Genomic DNA, 23,818 nt, shown 5'->3' on the forward strand with positions numbered 1-23,818 from the left:
ATTTTTTAATAGATGCCCCATCCAAGTATTAAGACTGCCTGGGAAATCAGAAAGATGTTTGCAAAACAAAACAGAGAAGCAGGGAAATTGAAGCTAGCATCATTGTGGATGCAAAGGCAGTTGCTGACTTCACGATGTTAGTCTGAAGAGTAGTAAATATAATGTAGTGGTGAACATAAGCCGTCTACTGTACCTGAATGGAGAAGAGTTGCCATCTAAACATCTCTTCTCCTGGCTGAGCTTTGATAATTGTAACTGCTTCCTGTGGGAAGAATGCTGTCAGTCTTGTGTTCTTCACTTTCATTCAAAAAACTAGACGGACCTCTTCAGGCTCCCCCCTGCTCCTCTTTTCCTGTTTCAATGGCTTTCTTTACCTTTGTAATTTTACAGAGAAAGCAAGTAAGAAGGTTGGTCAAAAAAAATCACTAGAACTAAGAGGATGTGTACTCTGAAATCTGTTTTTTTTTTTTCACATCAGTTCCGAAGCAAAGTGTGATAAGCAAAAGCAGATTTTTACTTTATCCAGTATAGTGCACTACTAGTGTATTTCACTAGTACAATCACATCACTAACTCATTTCAAGTACCAGTAATCCCTGACTCCTGGGTGCACAAACCCTCAGCCAACTTTTCAGATGTTTTTTTCCCTAGGTTTAGGCATAAAATATGCTGTCGTTTTTATAAATATGGCACATAACTGCATGTAGGAAGTTCATCATGAGACAATGTAGATTTTGGTACAGTGGACTCCTGATGTAGTGCAAACTAGATTTGTCAGAGTACCTGTGGAGGTGGCTCGTCTGGCACTCCTGGTTGTATGCCAGAAGCCATCACAAGAGCCTGATCGACCCATTAGTACAGTGTGTAATGAAATAGTCTAATGAAAAACATTCAAGCTGACTCATTAAAAGTGGGTTAGGATCACAAGTGTCTTCATGGGCCTCTGTTGAGAAAGAAAAAAAAAAATTACAAAAAACCTCTCCGTTTTAAAGACCTATGACAGCAAAAGCAAGTCATATTTCTGTCTGTCTTAGTCTTGCAGTTCATCCAGACAAAATTAGAATTGCAACAGGACAGTTAGCTGGAGTGGATAAAGATGGAAGGGTAAGTAATAGAGCTGTTGAGCAGTAGTATCTTGTTTTGAAAATCAGGAAAAAGTGTTTTGGTTTTTTTTTTTTTAATCTCATCATCACCTTCTGTTTGCAGTTTGTTTTGTGCACTGCATTTTACTGAGATATTTTGATGTTTCTAAGGTAACAGCCTATATCTCTAGCAAAGGACAGTAGCAACTCAGCACTCAGCCATACATCAAAAAGAGCAGAAGCTCATAAACTCCTTTATCTGTGACATAGGAAACTCAATCTTAGTTCTGCAAGCAACTGTGAAGCTTGTAATTGATTTATAAGGCCACATAATTTCTGTCACATTTCTTTCAATAAGTCTTCTCCCAGAGGAGAATAAGTGCCCCGTTCTGTGGGTCACTGTAGTCTTAAGGCTTCATGGAAGGGGAAACCAACTGTGAGAATTCACGGAAGGTGTGTCAAGCTTTCCTACAAACTTCCTCGTTTGAGAGCAGGTGTGTTTAAATGCTCTTGTCCCAGACTGTTGGCAAACTCTGTCAGAATTTGAATAATTGGATTATTTTAATGAAGTTAGAGGGGGGGCAAATAAAAGACAGATACTATGAGGTGTAGAAGCACTTTAAATACAACCCTTACTCAGATGTTCAACTTAATTTATTAGATTTTGTAAGAAATTGATGTGGGGTTTTTTGTATAGATATTATGATTTCCACTGAACATTTGTTGAATCTCTTATTAGAGCTGGTTGGTTTGTTTTTCTATCAGTGGGATGATTTGTTGACACATTCTATGGTGAATGCTGTCCTTAAGCCAACTTAATTCCCACTTTATTTGTGATGTTTTACATTTATGAAGCTAAGCTGGTTTGGGATAATACTTGTATGAAATCTAACCATGGAGATTTTTATTTAGTGGTTGGTGATGGTTAGGGGACTTGGTGCACCAGGGTTTGGTTTTTGGTTTGGTTTGGTTTTTTTCTACTTTATATATTAAAGATAACGAAGTTTCATCATTATTTTCAGTTATTGCATAAGATTGCTAGGTCTGGGGTCTGAAATGCAAGATGACTCTTCCATTATTTGTTCAGTTACTTAAAGTGGGCAAAGATTTATTTTCACAACTACAGATGCCACCATACTTAATTTCTTGCCTCAATGGCACCACTGCCATATTTGTAGCCCAGATGCAGGAAGCAAGGTTGTCTTGACTCTCACCTTTTAAGCTTCAAGATACTATCAAACAGCATAGTTAGCACAGGTCATCCTGCATTTTGGTCTGCAGCTTGTAATTCAAGTAGTATCTGCTTAACAAAACTTGACACCTGCATATGGTCCTTGCATTGTTGATGACACGGTTTGTCCCATTGCTTTTTTACACAGCCTCTGCAGCCCCATGTTAGAGTATGGGACTCTGTGAGCCTAGCGACGCTGCAGGTTATTGGCCTCGGGACTTTTGAGCGTGGAGTGGGGTGTTTGGATTTTTCAAAAGCGGTAAGACGCGTGCATTTACTTGGTGCGTTAAATAATTTATCCAATCCTATGTAAATGGAAACGAAATCTCTGGAGATTTTGTATGTGGTTGTCTAGCTGATCTGTTTTGGTGTTAAAAGTGTGTCAGTAAAGTTTATGTGTACTTCATAAAACCAGCTGACAGCAAGCGAACTGGAAAACAGGAAATTGCACATGTAAAGCTATGATAACAAACTAGCACAGTGCATAAATAGCAGGCAAGAAAAGCCTTAACTAGAATTTGAAGTCCATCCTGGGTTTAGTGGTTTGGTTTTGTTTGTGAGAGGCTTGTTTTTTTTTGTTTGGATGCTAAAACCAGGTTTGTTAGTGAGATTCATGAATACAAGTTTTAGTGAGTTCTGATAGAAAGGGTAACTTTTCTGCTTGCACAGCTGGAGTAGGTTTTTATCCACCAACAGGAAATTAAAAAAGAAACAAACATTATCTGGTGCTGGTTTTTCCTAAGGAATGGTTTGTTCAATTTGTGCCTCTACTTCTACACAGAAAAAAATAATAATAGAAGACTTATTACTGAGCCCACGGAATTTATCAGAAATAATCAGTAGCAAATGGAGATGTGCTATATTGGCATTCTCATTTCAAAATTGGCAATGAGCTTATTTTTTTTTGTAAAGTATTTGTATGTTTATCTTAAGCTGCCTTTGTGTTTTCACCAAAACACTGAGATGTATCAGACCTCCTGAAAACGCAGGCTGTGATGCTTGCATCCCAACAAGAATTAATGTGTGTAAAAAATAAAAAATGCAGAGACAGAATGTCTAGTGTATTTTGCTAATATAGGAGGAGATGCCCAGGACAGCTGAAGTGGGAAGGGAGGTCTGGAGATCACTTCATCCACTGTCCAGTTTCACTTAACATTAAACCATTTTGTTGTAAAATTGTTCAGAGCAAGCTGTTTCAGTTATTTAATAGCGTAGATGCTAGTCTTTCTGCTCTGCAACCATCATTTTATTCAGAAAGTGTTACCTTTTCTGCAGTTTTCTGCAGTTTTACCAACTATGTGATGAAACTGCTGGTACTTAATGCTCCATGAGGAAAAAATCAGATGGGCTTACAAAATTTGATAATGTAAAGTTGTGTATATGTGGTGGTGACATTTAAGAAATAAACACAAGTGGAGCTCTGTGTCTGTCTTCTGAGACCTGAGGAAACACAAATATTTGCAGAACATAAAAGGGAGAAACCTCTTTGCTACTAATATCATATTGCAAACAAGAAAGCAGCAAAGGATGATAACAACAAAAAGCAACTAAAAGGGAAAGATTTTGTGGATACTTTTAAAGCTTTCCTAGAATATTGTTTGAAGCATGTTTGGTTTTTTGTGAGATTATGCAAAAATCTATGTCTATCTTTAAGAGTAGAGCTATACCAAGTTTATAATTCCTTTAAAAAGACTCGGTTAATTTATATTTTTTCCTTTGTGGTTTTTCTTTTTTTTTTTTTCTTTTACAAATTACTACTCTGCGCTGTTTCTAAATGGAATATGATAATACCTTGTCAGCGCTTTTTTTTCTTTTTCCTTTAGGATTCTGGTACTCATTTGTGTGTAATTGATGACTCTAATGAGCATATGCTTACTGTGTGGGATTTGCAGAGGAAGTCAAAAATAGCAGAAATAAAGGTAATTATTGTACAAGTTAATATTCTGAAGTACAAGTGCTTTTAATCCCATAAATATAACAGTTTGAGATACACACATTTGTTTATATTTGGAAACTACAACTGTGTAATACTACTGGCTTGTGGAAGGGCACAAAAGAAATGTATTATTAACTTGTATATTGGAAGAGTTTTGACTATCGGAACACTTATAACTGCATTTTACTCATCCCTAGGGGCCAATCCAAATAAAGCAATTCTCTAATATTTTCCTAGTTTAAAAAAATTAATCCTGGGAACTTTTAAGAAACTGAAGTGATGATTCAATCTGTAGTTGTTTGTTTAAAAAAAAAATACTCTTAGACATTTCTTATTTTCGTTTTTGTCTGAATCAAGTTCCAGACATTGTTTCTCACTACAAGTGTTTCTTCTCATTTGTAGTTCATTAGTACTTTTGTAGAATGGAATCTTGTTTGTTTTCCTGTTTCTTTCATAATCTTCTAATTTTCTGATCGATGAGAAGAATTCAGAAGCTCAATGTTCGTTTGATTCCACTGGAAACACCTAAGCCAATAGTAACTTGCTGTTGAAGACCATATTTTCAGACATCTTGCTTTGCATTGTGCAATATCAAGCCAGGAGATACTACATTGATATGAAACTGAGTATTTTTTAATATTTTTAATGATGAGTCAGCAAGTAGAATACTCTGTAGTCATATATGTCTATATGATTACAAAACTTGAAATTTCAGATGACAAAATCAGGTTGATTTGACTCATTTGGTTTAAATTATGTTGACCAATGCTAATTATATTCTGTTCTATAAGTTTTAATGCAAATCTATGTCAGTATTTTGATTTCCTTACAGATCCTTAATGTGAAGCTATTTGGCATATGCCTTTTACTTCCCATTTCATTGACATTATGTTTTTACTATTTTCACTCTTCAGGGAGTTCCTTGGTGTTTCGGAATTGGCTAAAACAATTTGGCAGAGACAGCTTGACCTTCAGTATTTATTCAGATTTAGGACTTTATCTTGCAATATCTTAAGCACCTTCCATGACAGTGGTGTTTGGAGTGAGCAGAGTTTCATCCCTTGAGCTAGGGTGCAAAACAGAAGCCTTTTCTCAGCTGAACTCGATTAAATTTTTCAGTCCTTAGTTTCCGTATGATTTGTGCATATAGAAGAACCACTCATGTGGAGGAAACTGTGTATGAGAAACATAATTTGATAAATATAGCCATCAAAAAAAAAAAAAAGAAACATAAGATGATTGTTTTCCTGAAGTGAGCCAAAAATTATGAAGTGGGAAAGGGTACTCCCACAGGTGCTGCTTCAGCAGCACTTTTATATATACTCCTTTGACACATGGGCTTAAATCCCATAGAAGTAAATACATTGGTGTTTTTATGTGTTTGTACAGTCACTGCCTTCAGGAGATTGTCTTCAAAGACAGTTTGCTTAAATATACATAGAAGTTAGATAAATGACCAGTCAGTTTGTTATCTTTGTAAAATCTATTGGTAAAGGATGAAACACTAAGGTGTTAGTAATCCAATAACAGTATATGTAGACAGTAAAAATACAGTGGTGGGACTCTGTTTTAGAGTTTTGAGTTAGGCAGGCTTCTTTTTTTCCTCCTTCATGATGAGGAAAGGAGGAGAAGAAAGAACTCAAAGGAATTTTTACAGAATTTGAGGAAGAGAATGGTGAATATAATCCTGCTATGTTACTGTTGTCTCAGTTGCCTCTGTCACAGTTTTATTAGCCAGAATAACAGACTAGTCTGTGTAGAAACTAAGCAGAGTTTTCAACCTGAAAAAAATGTCTTTTATATGTAATTCACTTTTCATGACAGAAATTTTCGCTATTCCAGAGGGCAGAAGCTTTTGTGATTTTTAAAGTGAATGTAAAATCTTGACTTTTCTAGTGAAGTTTTATAAAGATCTCTTAAGAATGTAAAAAATCAATATGTATAAAATGATGTGTGTGGTCATTCAGAGAGTTGATTTAGCCCAGAACACTTATGGATTCTTTCAAGCATACAGGCAGCTGTCTAGTTCCTCCTATTTTTGTTCTGAAATTTGTGATTTTACATGTGTTTCTAGTAGTTAGTGTCTTGTCTGAATAAATATTATTTCTGTTATTATTTCAGACAACAAATGAAGTTGTTCTTGCTATAGAGTTCCATCCAACTGATGCAAATACCATAATAACATGTGGCAAATCTCATATATTTTTCTGGACCTGGAGTGGCAATTCATTATCAAGGAAGCAAGGGATATTTGGGGTAAGAATGTCTTGATATCAGGTCAGTTTTAAATCAACTGATTTATAGAACGCCTAGGCGTTCTATAAATTTGCTCTGTTGTTACCATGTACTGTTTGAGCAGAGAGGTAAACAAAGAAAATAAAGTTAAATTCTGCTTTTATGTATGCGGGTTATATGGGTGAGGGTACATTATACTAATTACATAAAAAGAACAAGCAGTTATCCCTCTTTTTTTTTTTTTTTGCTTATTTTGTTTCAGAAATATGAAAAACCCAAATTTGTTCAGTGTTTGGCATTTTTGGGAAATGGTGATGTGCTCACTGGAGACTCAGGTGGGATAATCCTTATATGGGGCAAAACTACTGTAGAATCTACTCCAGGAAAAGGATCTAAAGGTAGGATACATTCATAGTTAATCACAGTTTTTAGATAGTCTGTAGAAGACAAACATACAGGATTGGTTTAGAAAAGGAATAGAGAAACAGGCCTGAGTAAAGGTGTAGACTTCCTGTTATTAACAGGTGGTACTAAACTCCTTCAAGTCTCATGAATCTGCTGACTTCAGAGCAACCTGGAGTTTCTCAATAATTAATGAGACTGTGCCTGAAATGAATGGAAACTACTTTACTGAAGTATTTTGCTTTTTAAAAAATGTACAGTTAATCAGCTTTCCTTTCATCCTGAGATTTGAAAAAGGTTGTAGGATCAATTTGAGGATTTTGCGGACTAACTTTGCCTCTTAAGGCTTATGTTGTACCATGCTTAGTCTCAGAGGAATACCACTAAGTGTTGAAGCTGATGTGAATAGGATTTGTATGTGAAGGAAAAAATATAATGCGTAGTTGTACCAGTTATGCAAATAACAGTATCTGGTTTAGCAGATACTCAAGTCTTGGCTGTAAAATATACTTTAAAACCCATCTTATTTGAAAGTTGTGTTGAACTTACTCTTTAGGGAAAAACTTTTGTAAAAAAGAAAGGAAAATTATTTGTTACCGAACATATGCAGACCTGGCACAGTTGAGCCCTAAGGTAACTTATAAATTCAAGGATAATTTATTTTATTTGGCAGCTATTTCAAACACTCTGGTTTACATTGGTATGCCAGGAAAACATTAATGTAAAAAGTAAATTTTTAATGGTAAGTCTGTTTTTGTGGGTAAATCTTTTACTTGTCTTTCAAGCTAACTGCAACGGAAAAGTAATTTAACAAATTATCTGATGTTTAATTTTGAAGTTCTTGTGCAAAAATAACCTTTTCCCAGTATAATCTTAAAAGATATGGAATAGAACATTTATTTACATTGGCTTAATTAAATATGGAATCTTTTAGTTGGTTTATCACATTAGATTGGTCACAGGACTTGATCTGAAACTCTTGCACAGTGTAAGAGCATGCTGACTTGAACTGACTTGAGCCATAGGCAGAGTCAGCGAAGTTAAGTTGGTATTTATTTGGGTGGTGTTTTAGACTTTTTCTGTGATTACCATTTGAAAATATACAAGTTTCAGAGCACCAGAATCTTGCAGCTTTTTTTTTTTTTTTTTTTTTTTTTTTTTGTAAATATACTTTCCTACAGCAGTTCTTTTGACATGGAAGCAGAACTAGGATGCAAAAGGCTTCCTTTGCTACCTTTGTTGTTTAATTTTCTCCTCTCTCTTTCATTCTTCCTAATATTTCCCTTTGGGTAGACTGCTGTATTGATAGATGCCAAATACTGGTTATACTATTTTTATGTGAGACAACATCCAGCATTAGATATTAGGTTCATGCATCCTGGAAAATTTGCTATAAATAATTTGCTTTTTATTCCCATAAGACTATAGACAGCAAGTCTTTTGAGTTGCTTTAAATAAAATAACTTTAAATATCTTCTAATAATGACTTGCTAAATAGTTATTGACTCTAAAGGACAGTTTCTCTTGCATCTGGAAAAGCTGTGTTCCCTTGGATAGCAGAGAAATGAAAGCATTTTGCAAACAGTTGTTGCCTTCACAAGTTGTAGGGCAATCAATCTCGAAAAAGTTTCTATTCAGAAAGGCAGGTCCTTTGTTTTATCTTTTTATCCTGTAAGAAAACACTACCACCTTGTGTTTGCAATACTAATGCAATACTAATAGCCTGATAGTCCAATTTTAATTATTTATGATACACTATTACTTTATTCTTCTGCCAAAAGGCACAGCTTCTTGTAAGCCCCGGGTGAAAAAATTAGTGGTGTTCTTTATTATTTTCTTTTTGTGCATGTAGGAGTATATCAGATAAGCAGACAAATCAAAGCTCATGATGGCAGTGTGTTCACACTCTGTCAGATGAGGAACGGGATGCTGCTAACTGGAGGTGGGAAAGACCGGAAGATCATCTTGTGGGATCATGATTTGAATCCTGAAAGGGAAATTGAGGTAAGAAAGCAAAAGTGACAAGGAAATTGCCTTGAGCAAGGTATTGATCAGCAAGATTGAGCCCTGTCCACCCTTTGGAGGATCGCTAGTTTATCTTCTGGTTGCTGTCTTCTTAAGTGGATGATGATGTTTTATTGTAAAAGTGTTTAAATTTTCAACCCATATATGGGCCTATACAAGGTTTCAGTTATCCTTTAAGTTGAACAGAAATTTTTAGGTTTTTCTTCCCTTCAAGGCCTTCCTTAGTTTATTTTATTCATCTGTTTTTGGAGGATATTCTTTTGTATTGCCTGTGTTTTTGTTAAGCTTCTCTGTCTAGAGAAAGACAGTGTTACCAGGATTTGATGATTTTAATACAATTTTTTTATGTAAGGCAAACAATTGATAGGATACACATGTGTGTTTTGTAAGAATTAATGAATAATAAGCTATGTTGAGGAACTTATTTTAACTTTATCCTTAAACAGGAGTTTAGTGAATAGGTACATTTTTGTTATTTGACTAGATGGCAATGCTTGGTAAATGGGGATGAACTGGAAAAAAAAATTGTACATTATGGATTTTAAAACAGTTGGATTTTTTTTTCTGACAATGAGATGATCTCTTGAAGGTGGTGTTCTTAAACAGTTGTTCTAATAATGGTTCATTCCATTTACCTAGTGTCCATTTATAGCAGCATTTTTTCCTTAACACATATGCTTATTTTCATCTACAATTTGTTACTACCTTGAATTTAATACTGACCTTTAGAAAACATGACTGAGAGTAAGTCAGCATTGACTATCATATACAACTCTTCGGCTTAAGTAACATGTTTTGTTCCTATCAATGTCTCTCTTTTCCTTTTGTTAATAATGTTATGTTAAAGCTAATTTTTTATGTTGAGAAATATTACCAGAACCCTGACAGACAACTTTCTGAATGATTGCATTGATTTTCTTTCTTGTGTGGTTAATATTAAAGTTAATGTATTTTCTGAACATAACAAACAAATGCACACCACAAAATAAAACAGTGTATTAGAATTCAAGCATGCAACAAACAAACTGAATAAAATTTGAAATCATTGCTGACATAAGGCATATGAAGATTCACTGAAGGCTAATCAGGAAGTATTAAGAAAATCAGGAAGTATTTACTGTGTGCTACAAGGTTTTTCTTATTTTTCACAATGTGTTTTGAAAAGTAAACAGTAACTATGTATTATTCCTGTGCTTGTAAGATGAGTTGTAAGGTTGTGGAGTGCATTTGTTTAGTGTATTTGGCCCTTAAAAATCCATGTAATTTAATTTGTAATTTTTTCTACTGAGACTTATTAAAATGGCATAATTGTGATTGAAGTGAAGTCATTTTATATGCCTGTATTAAACAAATAAATGAGGTAGGTTTTGGGTCAAGTCTTGATTTAGTGTATACATTATTAGATTGTTCCTTTTTACTGGGAGAGCTACAGTTCTGGTACTGTCGTTGTGCACTATTTGTGGCCTTCAAAAATAAGTGCATATCAGGATGTGATGTGATTTTACAGATATTTCTTTTCATAGGTTCCTGACCAGTATGGAACAATCAGAGCAGTAGCAGAAGGAAAAGCAGATCAATTTTTAGTTGGTACTTCACGAAACTTTGTTTTGCGGGGAACATTTAATGATGGTTTCGTAGTAGAGGTACAGGTGAGCACAACTTTTTTTTTTTTTTTTTTTTTTTTTTTAAATTATAACTGAAAAAAATGTAAAGGCTTTCCCTGCTGGTGTGTTATTTGTTATTTTAAGAGAGTCTTTATTTTATTAATTGTTAAATTGTATGTGTGTTCTTTTCAGGGACATACAGATGAACTCTGGGGACTGGCATCCCATCCTTTCAAAGACTTATTTTTAACATGCGCCCAAGATAGGCAAGTTTGTATGTGGAACTCTGTGGACCACACACTGGAATGGACCAGGCTGCTAGATGTATGTCAACCCTTTAATGTTAAATATAAAGCTGGAAAATAAGAAAAATCATCAGTTTTCTGCAACCCCTTGTCCCATCTGATTGCAAGAGAAGCAAAAATCCTGTATTTATGACTTCAAAAACGGCTATTCGGAAGCTTTGATAAACTTAACCAGCCTCGTTAGACATTGTATAGACTGTAATCTGATTACCGTTATCTGATGCCATTCTGACAATTCAAGTTGAATAAAACTTAGTCCTTTGTTCTTATTACAGTTTAACTTTTTTCCCAATTATTGAAACAATCTGAAGAGGGTATGATACAGTTGTGCAAGGGTTTGGCTTTCGATGTCCTGCCTTACTATCATTGTTCATTTCATGTTTTGGCTAGTTCTGTCCTAGTACCTTTTTGCACATAAATTTAGACTTTTTACTTTCAAGAAGGTCATGTAGTGCATGTCACTGATACATTAAAAGAAAACCTGTCTTGAGGATTTTAAGCATGCTGCTAACTGATTAATTTTCCTTGTGTCAGTTCACCTCAGACTTTTAGGCTAGCTTTGGCATAAGGAGAGCTGTTTGACCATAAGGAAGTGGGCAGGTAAATGACATGTGTGTGCCTCTCCATTCAGGAACCAGGGCACTGTGCTGACTTCCATCCCAGTGGAGCAGTGGTTGCGATAGGAACACACTCGGGCAGGTAAACACCTTTTGACTGAGTTGTGATGACTGAAAGTTTAAAGCAAACTGTTTGATACTACCTGTCTCATATATTGGGATTCATGCTTTTTATTCTTTTTGCTTGAGGTTAAGTAGCCTAAAAAGCTTGGGAGAAGTGGACAGATCTTTCTTACATTGATTAGATGAAGATAGAAGGATTATTTGACTGTTGTTAGGCTGTTTTGGTTTTTTAGCTACTTTTTGCTTCCTTTCTTAAATTAATAACAAAATTGTCACAGTGCGCTCTTTTCTCAGTCAGCTGCGATTGCCACTACTATCTCTTGTTCGGAAAACTTCTTGGAGGATTGGTGTCACAAAATCCCAACTCCTAATGCCAAATAAAGTTCACTGTGCACTCTTAAGAGCAGCACAAGTTTTGCATTATGTTTAATACTACACAATACCACCTCTGTGCTTTCAGTAAAACAGGGAGGTTTTGCATGTTTTTCCAGATGCATTTTAGGCTTTGGGTGTTTTGAATTTTACATACTATTAACTGGAGGATTACCTCGTTCAGGTAACAGCCTCAAAGAACCAACCTAAAGACCTGGTCTCAGGGTCAGCAATAAAAGGCATGTGTCTGCTGCAGCAGCCTCCCTGCCCTGCTTTGGTTGTTTCGGGACACAGAGGGCTCAACTCTCCCCATGGCTGTCTTGCAGAAGTGCTGTGCAGCACGGTCACCTGCAGGAAGGCATGGAAAGGAGGTCGCTATCCACTTTGTGGAAGAAGGCTACTTTTGGTTGTTACTGTGCTGATAATCAGTTTTTTCTATCCAGGCACTGCAGTTATGCTGCCCAAAGTAAACAAACAGGCATTATGCTGTGTTGTCTTGCTAGATAAGTAGATTTTACAGTATAGTGCCTAAGTTTTCTGGTAAAGCTAAAGGTCTTCTGATCTCCTGTTTTGCTGTCTGCGCACAAGAGGTGTGTTGCTGAGCTGGGCTGAAGCAGTGAGGAGTCTTCAGCCTGTGCTGGATTCAGGAAAACATAAATAAGAATAATACAGTGGGGCACTGGCTTTCAGACCAACTCCTCATGTTGCTTGTAAACCACATTATTTCAACTTGGTGATGCCTCCATGTGTGTTCTTCACACTTCTCTTGTGGCCCTCTCTGGATGTACTTTTAGAGCAGTTTTGCTGTCGTGATGGTGTGATTGTTTTTCATTATGTGGGGGCAAAATGACATACGTATCCTCTCCCTTTCCCCATGCCAAACCCTTTTGTGGTTTTGGTTTATTTTTTGTTCGGTTAGGTTTTTTGTAAATTTATTTTGGTTTCTTCTTTAATATCCACACCCCATCAGGGTTATCAGCCAGGTAACATTTTGGTGAAGCATTTGGCAGGGCCAAAGAGGGGGCATAGTTTGAATAATACAAATTATAAATAATGATAAGTATCAGAATAGGAACTTGTAACTCCTCATGCATTCAGAGAACCCTCAAAGCTTCAGTGTGTAGATTGGAAGAAATCAAAAGCTCACTTTCAGCAGAGGATAACAGCAGAGAAACTCTGAGTGTGGTTTCTGCTGTTGTCCAATGCAAACATATTAGCTTTTTTTCCACTGGTTCTCTCTTGCACACAGATTATTCAGCAGTCCATGGCATGTGAGGCTAAGGGGTTTTTTTATACGTATGTTGTTTAATTTCTTTTATGCAGTTCTCTAACCACAAGCTGATTTCAAGCCATTGGGACCAGGCCTTTTTACAGATACCTAGCTGCCGGACACTGGATCAGCGCAAGCTGGAATCTCATGTCCATCATAGAGAGCAGCAATCTGCACTGTTGTTTTTGGAGATATTTTAGCTTATATAAGTTTTGTTTTGGAATAGAGGATCCTAGCTTTTGCAGTGTGTTTGTTCCAGTGAGTTCACCATTAGGTATCTGTGTGAGATGGCAGGTGGAATTGCCTTACTCGTTTCCACAGTGCGTGAACTCACCGTTTATCACTAGGGACGGAAACCTGGCTGTAGCATCCGCATGTGGTTGTGAGATCAGAAGTTTGGAGCAAAGAAATTAGGTTCTGAGCACAGCTTTAATGTGTTTAGCCATGTTGAGATCTTATGTTTTCATTATAAACATCTATGTATATATATTTTTATTAAATTTTCATTGTCTTTGTTTTCTTAATGTTTGCTGTATTTAGGAGTTAGATGGGCATCAGAACTGTTGCAAAACGCTCAGGTTCTGCTGATCTTGCCCGCCCTGCTGTGGTGGTCATTTTGGTGTACGGGCCACTGAGTTTTTGTAAGCTTCCCTGAGCTTTTTACACATGCCTCATAACTAATACTGCAGGTTAAAAGTCATTGTTAATTAATTAAAAAATGCAATTGATTGGCTAAACTTAGTTATAAATCATCCAAGCAGGAAATTTTTAAAAAATGCTGAGTTACGAACCATCAAATTTCAGTAAATGGTTATTCCTTCTTACTTTGATAAAACTATTCATAGAAATTAAAGGACTGAGGGGAAAAATACCAAATTAGAATGTATTTTATATTTAAAATGAGTGTGAAAATGTTTTCCACACTCTCCTACTACTTTTTTTTTTTTTTTTTTAACCTTGCTTCATACAAATTGAAGGATCAGTTTTTATATCAAAGCTGTTCTTCAAAATGGGGAAGTAGTAGTAGGCTAAAATTCAGCTGTAGCCTTAAGGCTTCAGGATTATAAGGTGCAGTCATATCAGCTATCTGGTGGCACATTTATTGTCCAGTAGACGTTCTGGTGATCACTACAGTGTTCGAGGGAGGAGGGAAAAATTGGGCTGTATATCTTTTCTATATTCTTCACTGAAGCTTGTATCACTTTGTGAACCAGAAAAGCATTCCATTAAAAACAGGTGGTTTTAGATGTGCTGTCCTTGAGGGGCCTAGCATGAGAAAATGAAGGCAGGCAGTGATTGTTGCTCTTTTGCTTGTTTTTTTTTTGTTTAGTGGAAGTGATGCTTATTGGAATTTTCATCTCTCTAGGTGGTTTGTTTTGGATGCAGAAACAAGGGATCTGGTTTCAATTCACACTGATGGCAACGAACAGCTCTCAGTGATGCGCTACTCAGTAGGTAGGCAGACTTCTACATTCAGAATAATTGATGAAAAATGAGATGTCAGCTCTGCTAAACTGTGTTAAACTACTCCCCAGTCACTGGAAAAGGCAGTGGTTTGAAAAAAAATTCGTATTAGATGCTTAATATATAACTGAATAATATATATATACTAAATCCTTGGAGTTTTGTAACTACAAGCATTACAGTTGCCTTTCCCAGCCTTTCGTTCATGTTGAACTGGGCTGTTATAGTAATTATTAGCTTTGCTCCCAGAAAAATTAAAAGTTCTCAGTTAAACAGCCGACCAGTTAACAGAAAAGTCTGTAAAAAGTTTAGTATTTCAGTGATGTTTTGATATACTACTTAGTTAATTTTCAATTTTATTAATACAAAACCATAAAACTAAGCTCTAGTCCATCTGAAACTCAGAGCTGTTTAAGTATTTGCTGTGGGATTACATGGAGTCCAAGCCAGTACTGAGTCTCTTCTTCAGACGTGACGTGACAGATCATCAAAGGCTGACTCCTCTCTGTTGAAATGGGATGGGAAAATACTTTTGTAAATCTGTTTCTTGTTTTCTCTTGGATAACATGCTGTGTCAGTGGGCAAAACGTTCCTCTGCTGCTGCCGCATCTGCCAAGCACAGCAATTTATTTTAAAGCATTGATGTTCGTTAACACTAGAGGTGTTTCATCGTGATTCAAGGCAACTGTGGTGGATTGACCCTTGACTGGATGCCAGGTGCCCACAAAGCCACTCTATCACTCCCCCTCCTCAGCTGGGCAGGAGAAAGAAAATGCAACAAAAGGCTTGTGGGTCAAGATAAGGACGGGGAAAGATCACTCATCAATGACTGTCACGGGCAAAACAGAGTCGACTTGAGAAAATTAATTTAATTTATTACCAGTCAAATCAGAGCAGGATAATCTTGAAACACCTTCCCCCGACTCCTCCCTTCTTCCTGGGCTCAACTTCACTTCCAAATTCTCTACCTCCTCACCCCAAGCAGTGTAGGGGGATGGGGAATGGGGGTTGTGGTCAGTTCATCACACGTTGTCTCTGCGGCTCCTTCCTACTCACACTCTTCTGCTCCAGTGTGGGGTCCATCCCATGCGAGACAGTCCCCCGTGGACTTCTCCAGCGTGAGTCCTTCCCACGGGCTGCAGTTTTTCACAAGCTGATCCAGCACGGGTCCCTTCCATGGGGCACAGTCCTTCAGGAACAGAGTGCTCTAGCGTGGGTCCCCCACGAGGTCACAAGTCCTGCCAGCAAACTTGCTCTAGCGTGGGCTCCTCTCTCCATGGGGCCACATGTCCTGCCAGGAACCTGCTCCAGCGCAAGCTTTCCCACAGAGTCACAGTCGTCTTTTGGCATCCTCCTGCTCTGGCGTGGGGTCCTCTGTGGGCTGCAGGTGGATCTCTGCTCCTCTGTGGACTTCCATGGGCTGCAGAGGAATCTCTGCTCCAGTACCTGGAGTACCAGTACCTCCTTCCTCACTGACCTTGGTGTCTGTATGTTGCTCTCACATGTTCTCACTCCTCTCTCTGGCTGCAATTGCTGTTGTGCAGTTGTTTTTTCCCCCTCTTCTTGACTATGTTATCCCAGAGGCACTACCATCATGATGGGCTCGGTGTTGGCCAGTGGCAGGTCCATCTTGGAGCTGGCTGGCATTGGCTCTGTTGGACATAGGGGAAGCTTCCAACAGCTTCTCATAGAAGCCACCCCTATAGCCTCCTGCTGCTACCAAAACCTTGCCACACAAACTCAATACAGCAACTCTTGTCCACGTACTTTTTTTTTTAAATTGAGACAACACAGATTAGGAAACTGCTTGTAATGTTTGAATGCTTCACCTCTCCTTTAGACATGATTTGGTACTTGTTTTTATACATTCCCCCCTCCAAAGCTCAGCTAACTGTAGAGTAAATACTGCTCTGCTTCTTTGCTGTTGACAGAAATCCAGTGCAATCTGAGGATTTATACCCACTCCATTGGACACTTGCTTAAAAAAAGTAGAAGTGAAAGGACTTGTTCAAAAGCTATACCCACAGAGTAAACAGATACTGACTAAAAGACAACATAATGTGAACAGCGATATATCCTTAAATACAATTTGTAAGCAATAGTTTGAGACTATTGTTTTAGTGACTAATCTGAAATCATTAAAATCTGGAAAACAAACATTCTGTTAATTATACCAAACATTTTGTGTTGTAGATGGCACCTTACTTGCAGTTGGATCCCATGACAACTTTATTTACCTCTATGTAGTAACAGAAAATGGAAGAAAGTATAGCAGATATGGAAAATGCACTGTAAGTTTTGGAGCAAATATAATCAGTTTTTGCACTTTGATGTATAAACATAGACTAAGATGTTAAGCAGTGGGACTGTTTCTGGGTTGGTGCTTTTCCTTTTTTTTGTTTTGCTTACAAGTTTTATGGGTTTTTTTCAGCATTTGACTTCAAACTTGAGTCTGATGGATACTGGAAGCATTAGTGAGTGTTAGGTGAATGCTTTTGCATCAATTATGACTGATTTCTCAGACTATTGACTTTTTCTTTGAAATGGGAAATCAGCAGTAAGATGGAGAAATGCCTTGTAGCTATACAAATATATTACACGTGTTTGGGGGTATTTTCCCCCTGTTGGTAAAGTACTCCTTGGGCCAACATAACATTAGATAATGGAATTTCGTTAGAATATGTAGTTTTGGAGGTTGCATATAAGCACTGTTTTCGGCTCTAATTGTTACTACCAAATTTGAAACTGAGGGATACATTAGCAATAAATTTCTGGCACAGGGTAAATAAATGTAAGTGTAGCACAAGTAGTGGAGTTTATATTAGTCCTTACACTTACATGAGGTTGTCCCCATGCTAAAAAGACATACTTCTTTTTCCTTAAGTGTTTAATTATCTAACATCCTGGCCTTAAGTTCAGCTATCTCTTCAAGTTAGTGGAAATATTTACTTAAAGAACATCTGAACCTTAATGAGATTTGCAAATTATATAATGAGTATGTTCATATTTGACATGTGCAATGCTTTTTTTTTTTTTTTTTTTTTAAATGCATCCCCTGCTCAAAACACTTTTCATATGTTTGTCACTAATTGCATTTCTTTGGCTTTTAAAAATAAAAATTTTCAAACTGTTAATTTGAAAATGGGAGGTAAGTGGGATGTAAGGCTAAATTCTGGGCATTTCATTTTTAAATTTCTAATATGATATTATTGGTGGTGGTGTTATTCAGCCTTTGATGCTAGACTTGCAGTGGAAACTGTTAGTTAGGGGGAAACAAACAGGCATTAGCCAGTGCTTTAGTGCCATATAGAGTGTCTTTGAGAGATTTCTGCCTATCATTTGGCTGAGGATGCCCTGAGCTGCTAGAGCATGGGGATCCAGAGAAGCTTTGGTCCAGCTGCTGTGAGGGGCACAGGGCTACCAGGGTGGTCAGCAACAGTGGGTTTGCTCTGTCCCTGTGGTGTGTAGGCTGGCAGCAAGGGCTTAGCGCTGGCGTGGGATGTGGCTGGGAGGGAAGTCTGCTGGATGTGCTGGAGACTCCTCGATGAAAGGGTTGTGGTACAGGGTGAGCTGGAGCATCCTGCAGCCCCTCACACAGGGTGGTGAGGGAGTTAGCCAGTAGCATGATGGTCATGAGATGGGAAATCAGGTCTACAGCCTTCCCAGGGAGCTCAGGCAGTGGGGAAAGGACTGAGCCTGCAGGGAGGTCCAACCGGGGGCCTGATGGGGGACGGCAGTTGACAGCTGCACATCAGTACAGCATTTCAGCCTATCACTTATTTTTTAACCATAAAAGATAAAAGCACTCAGAGATGGCTAATCTTAACATACGTAATATTTAGCTTGCTATGTACTATGTCTCTGTGAGCTCTCTGAAGATGTATGAGATCATTTATTTCTGTATATCGTGTGTACTATGTATCAGGAGAGAGCATATTGTAATTTAAACCAGCATGTATGTCTGTCTAGCCCTCTGCCTTGGCAGGAAAGAGGTTTATAAAAATTGGGATGGGAGAAATGAGCATTGTTATACTCTGACAGAAGCATTGAGACTTCAAAGCAGATTTCTGTTAACCTTTTTCTTCAGTCTGAGTGACTGCGCGTAGAAGCCAAAATTAGCAACCTGGTTTCTGTCAGTCCTGAGGTCCCCTGACCCATCCAGCTTGTGCAGAAAGCAGCCGATCGGGTTTCACGCGCCCTTTGCCTCCCTCAGCTGCCTGCCAGCATGCTGGCGGGTCAGTACCAGCTTGATGCTAAGCAGAGAGGCACCCGGGCATGCTCAGGACCCGGAGCGCTCTCCTGGCTGGTGCTTGGGCACTGGCACCGCATCCTCCTGGCATTCTTCTGTCATTCAGTAGCCTCGCGAGTGACCTCCAAGTAGTATGACTCAGTCCTCCTGGTAGTCAACTTCTGGCTGTTTCTTCCAACTTGGATACGTTATTTGAATACTTTAAGAAGGGTTTTATCTACTGAACCAGCATCAGCTTGTGCATAAGGGCTGTATGCCCACTGTTATATTTAAATCCCCTTTCAGTCATGACCAGGCTTTCTGCTGCTCCCGGAGAGGCAAGTCTCTGACCTGTGAGCATGTTTCCACAGTTGAGGGGTGGTGTTGGTTGTGATCAGAAAGAATTTCAAATGAGCTGAAAAAAACATTTCGACTACTGCAGCTGTTTTTTGAGGGCTCCAGCTATGTAGACAGCAATGTGAAGGTATGGGCAGGGGTATGAACTTCCAGCATGTCAGAAGCTCCAGGGTAGCGGGCGCTGTCTCTGTTTGCCTTACATCAGAAATATCTGTTAGCAAAGGAGAAGCAAGTGCTGTGCATTTACCAATGGAGCTGTGGGGTGAAAGCCACACTGGCAGCCACGCTGTGTGCCCACCCCATAGGCTGTGGGCATTTCAACCCTTGTACAATTTAAATCTGAAACAGATAAACATTACCAATGAAGGAGAGGTTTTCCATTTAGTCAGAGATATTTTATTAGCCAGTAATAATGTGAGTAATTATGTTCATTGTATATAAAGGTACAGAAAAGGAAAGAGTAAAATGTTGCCTTATCAGTGGGAGGCTACCAAAGAAATGTTTTAATAGAAAATGGGATCATGCTATTGAAAAGTATTACGACAATGTTATATTCCAGTTCATCATTCGGTGACTGCTTGCCTGGAGGGATTTTGCAGCATGGAGCCCCCTGGCCAATTGCTTTATTCCCTCCCCCGCCACCCCAGGAATTTTAACAGCTGCCAAATGTCTGGCAGGATTTAGTAAATGACTGACCAATTCTTTCCCGTGTTGGAGTTTGCTTGCAAATTTGAAGACTTGGAAAATAAGGAGGGGAGAAAAAGTTCTAGCCAATTGTGCATATTTTTTTTTCAAAATACCAAGTTTGCAAGTCGATATCATATATACCACCCATGAGTGCAAAGTAGTTACGGCAATACACAGTTCCTCTGCCTGAGGCAGAGACTAGTTCATAAGTTCATCTTCAAGGCTAGCTTTTCTCCTAAATGTTTTTTGCATTCTCTCACAGAGGATCTGGGGATGGGGAGACAGACACGGGTGTGTTTCTACATGTAATTCTGGAAGCAATCAGGATCTCTTAGAGCTCTCTGTAGAGGAAGTTCATGTGGTGGGTGGTGTGGCAGCCAGTGCAGTACTCCAGCGAGGTCCTGGCACGGTGGGTGCAGACTGGGCCAAGAGACCTTGCGGGGGACTGAGGGACACCATAATGCCCGCTTAGAGAGGGAGATGAATTGGCATCTGTCAGTCAAGAAAGTGGCATTTTGTTGCCTGACAGAATGACTAGGAAGGGAAGAAAATGGATGGTCATACACGGGGAAGAGGAGCAGTAAGAAGAAATGGAAGGGTAGAGGAAGAAAAGGGTGACATGGACATCGCTTTTATTAATTTCCTACTCTTTCCTCTACAGAGAAATAGTTTATTTCTACCTTATCCAAATTTATGGCTTCTGTGGAGCCTTTCATAGCTTTTGTGTTGCTACTATTACTGTTGCTACCAGCAAAAACATTTGTGCACAGGAAAAATATTCTGACCAGCTGCATTTAGCTTCTCCCTCAAAAACAAAGATAAGTGTTTAGCCCTTAGTATGCTCTTGATGGTGATACCTAAGCAATCAGGCCACAGTGTTTTGATTCTTCTCTAGATGCCTCTGTGCCTATAGGAAAGAGTCCTTTGGAAGCTGGCACTGGCATGCATGCAGTGTAAGAAGCACAGCAGAAAGTTTCAGAAAGGTTACGAGGATATTCTTGTAATCAGTCCTTAGTCTTGTAGTGTTAGATGGTGGTTGTTAACCAAGGTATCCTGAGTTTTCAGAATGAGCAAAGGTTATTTGAAAGTGCGTTCATTTAATGGAAATTATTTTGAATGGATAGAAAAATCATCTCTCATTTTTCTGTTGGCATCTAAAAATTATCCTATGCAAGTTATTTCCCTTTCTCAATTATTATCAATGTATCCTTTCTTAATTCAAGTACAAATGTGAGTTACTCAGTATTTTAGCAGCATACCTCCTAGGAGTAATCATTCTGGGGTGCTAGAGGGACACGGTTTACGAGCGAAGAATCCACCGTGTGGTGGGAGAGGCACAATGCCCAGCCTGCGTTTGTTTAGCTGTTAGCGAATGTGGCACTGTGAAGTACGGAGCCTTTAAAGGAGCACAAGTGAATTGTGGCAGACCTGGGGTGGGTGGGGAGGTACTTTTTACTGTTAGCTGTAACATCTGTGCATGCGACTTTTGCTTCTATTTGAATTAAAATAAGAATTTCACATTGGTGTTACTGCATTCTTCTTCAGGGACATTCCAGCTATATTACACACCTTGACTGGTCCCCGGACAACAAGTATATAATGTCAAACTCAGGAGACTATGAAATACTATACTGTAAGTATGAAATTAAATACACTGGAAACAGAAGTATGTATTGGCTGTTAGACTGTTTAAAAGAGTGTGTTTGATCAGGACTGTACAAAATGCCTACTGACAAAAGAACCAATTTGAACTTGTGTAACCTGATATCTTGATGTTATTCAGAGCTGTGTATTACCTAATGGCAATGCCAAATATAGCTTACTTCTTTACAAGGTCATAAATCAGTTTAACAGCATAGAATTTACAGAACAAGTGGCACAACATTTTTATGTTGGCCCAAAGTTCTGTAGATTGAAAATAATATATACAGTTGTCTAATTAGAATCAACAGTACCAGTTATTTTAGGGGAATAAAATCAGTGGGTCTGTGCCACTGTTCTGTTCTGGGATTTCTTTTTTTAAATTTTATCTTGGCTGGTGGTGTGAAAACTAAGTAAAGCAATAATACTGCTTTAATGAGTTAGTGATAATACTGTTTTTGTGTTTGTCTTTTTTAATATGTGAAAATATGAATTTAATATAGAGTGGTTAAGTCAACAACTATCAGTCTGTTCTTAAATTGGTTTTTTGTATTCTTGTCTTCATGTGACACTAAGAAGATCCAAGAGGATTGTGGTTCTGTTCCTGTATAGGCAAGAAGAGAGCCATCAGTTTAAATGTCTGTGACCTTAACATGTTCTTTCAGCCTGTCACAACTTAGGTTTCAAATATGGATAGTGCAACATCTCAATCTACCGAAAGGAAGTGTTGGTGTTTGTAATTAATTGCCTGTATAGTGAAACAAAATGCTGTGACCTATTAGTACTGGGCTGATGTATTGAAAGATGGACATGCTTTTGGGAAACGACCTCTTCTTCACTAGTTAGAATTTGAAAAGCAGTCTAAGGCTTCTCTGGCAGCACTTTTTCAAAAGCAGAGCTTCCCGAATGATTGATTGAATTTTACCACATCAATGGAACTTGAGGAAGGAGAAATTATTATATTACAGACTGTTAAAGCAATTTGTAGAGTAGGTAGCAGGGGACTCAAGCTGCAGGGAAGTGTTTTCAAGATACACTGATCGGAAGGGGGAAATGAGAATTAAATGTGACTCTTGAGTACCAAACGAAGCTTCAAGTATCTGGAATTTGATAAAGGTACTGGTCTGTTTTTGTCTCTACAGTGTGATTCCAGATTGGTTTTAAGATGTGTTTATTTACTGTCTTAGCATCTTCAAAGAGCACATATGTAAATACAAATTATATGGCATAAGTCATCATTAACTTTTTTTACAGGGGACATTCCAAGTGGCTGTAAGCTAATCAGGAATCGTTCTGACTGTAAGGATATAGATTGGACAACATACACTTGTGTACTAGGCTTCCAGGTGTTTGGTAAGCACTGTTTAACTTGCTTTTAAGCTATTCACACTGTGCTTTTGTGTTATCTTTTTCTTCAGTTTGTCATTAGAAATACACTGTTGATGATTATTGCGTGTGATGCTGAGATGACAGACCAAAGAGACTGACAAGACTTGTCCGTGATATGGAACACTGGGTGCTCTATAGACAATGTATAATTGGTTTCTATTTAGTCTTGAAGTTTGGGATTTGATGTTTCTGCTGTCATTTCAGGCCACCAGTTTCGGAGGCACTGAAGCAAAAAGCTGATATTTTAAAGTGCTTGTATGGCACACATGCATTCTCCTTTGTTTACTTTGTTTTGAGATAGGAACATGGAGTTCAGCCCTGATCGGGACCAAACTACACAGTCTCTCTCTCGCTCCCCCCACCCTCCGAGAGAATAGGGGGAGATGATATAAGGAAAAACAGCTCGAGGTTTGAGATAAGGACAGGGAGAAAATCCTTAAGGTTACCATCACGGGCAAAACAGACTCGACTTGGGGAAAACTATTCATTTATTTCTAAAACTAGCAGAAGAATGAGACAGGGAACAAGATAACCTCCCCCCACCCCTCCCTCTTCCCAGGCTTAACATTATCTCTGTTACCTCCCCTCACCCCCCTGCCCCAAGCGGCACAGGGGGGAAGAGGGAATGGGGGTTGCGGTCAGTTCATCACGCGTTGTTTTATGCCGCTGCGTCATCGTTGGGGGAAGAACTCCTCGCATTCCTCCCCTGCTCCAGCGTGGGGTCCCTCCCACGGGCCACAGTCCTTCGTGGAACTGCTCCAGCGTGGGTCATCTCTTCCACGGGGTGCAGTCCCTCCAGAACAGCTGCCCCAGTGGGCCCTCCACGGGCCGCAGCCTCCTTCAGGCCTCCACCTGCCCCAGTGTGGGGTCCTCCACGGGCTGCAGGTGGATCTCTGCCCCTCCGTGGACCT

At 38.6% G+C, this 23,818-nt stretch overlaps 1 protein-coding gene across 3 annotated transcripts in view; it reads left to right on the plus strand.

Annotated features, from left to right (window-relative positions):
* Nucleotides 1-23,818, plus strand: part of EML4 (EMAP like 4) — a 167,783-nt gene that overhangs the window by 137,910 nt on the left and 6,055 nt on the right. For all 3 annotated transcript variants that reach the window (XM_086744340.1, XM_086744338.1, XM_086744339.1), the window contains 13 exons: nucleotides 1,034-1,103; nucleotides 2,461-2,571; nucleotides 4,136-4,231; nucleotides 6,370-6,504; nucleotides 6,746-6,881; nucleotides 8,738-8,889; nucleotides 10,434-10,559; nucleotides 10,707-10,838; nucleotides 11,451-11,518; nucleotides 14,508-14,596; nucleotides 16,799-16,896; nucleotides 21,423-21,510; nucleotides 22,773-22,871. In XM_086744340.1, coding sequence (XP_086600466.1) covers nucleotides 1,034-1,103; nucleotides 2,461-2,571; nucleotides 4,136-4,231; nucleotides 6,370-6,504; nucleotides 6,746-6,881; nucleotides 8,738-8,889; nucleotides 10,434-10,559; nucleotides 10,707-10,838; nucleotides 11,451-11,518; nucleotides 14,508-14,596; nucleotides 16,799-16,896; nucleotides 21,423-21,510; nucleotides 22,773-22,871 — 1,400 coding nt within the window. The remainder of the gene's footprint in view (nucleotides 1-1,033; nucleotides 1,104-2,460; nucleotides 2,572-4,135; nucleotides 4,232-6,369; nucleotides 6,505-6,745; nucleotides 6,882-8,737; nucleotides 8,890-10,433; nucleotides 10,560-10,706; nucleotides 10,839-11,450; nucleotides 11,519-14,507; nucleotides 14,597-16,798; nucleotides 16,897-21,422; nucleotides 21,511-22,772; nucleotides 22,872-23,818) is intronic.

The sequence above is a fragment of the Chlamydotis macqueenii genome, chromosome 3 (genome assembly GCF_036417535.1).
Source record: "Chlamydotis macqueenii isolate bChlMac1 chromosome 3, bChlMac1.mat, whole genome shotgun sequence".
In the NCBI taxonomy this organism is placed as follows: Eukaryota; Metazoa; Chordata; class Aves; order Otidiformes; family Otididae; genus Chlamydotis; species Chlamydotis macqueenii.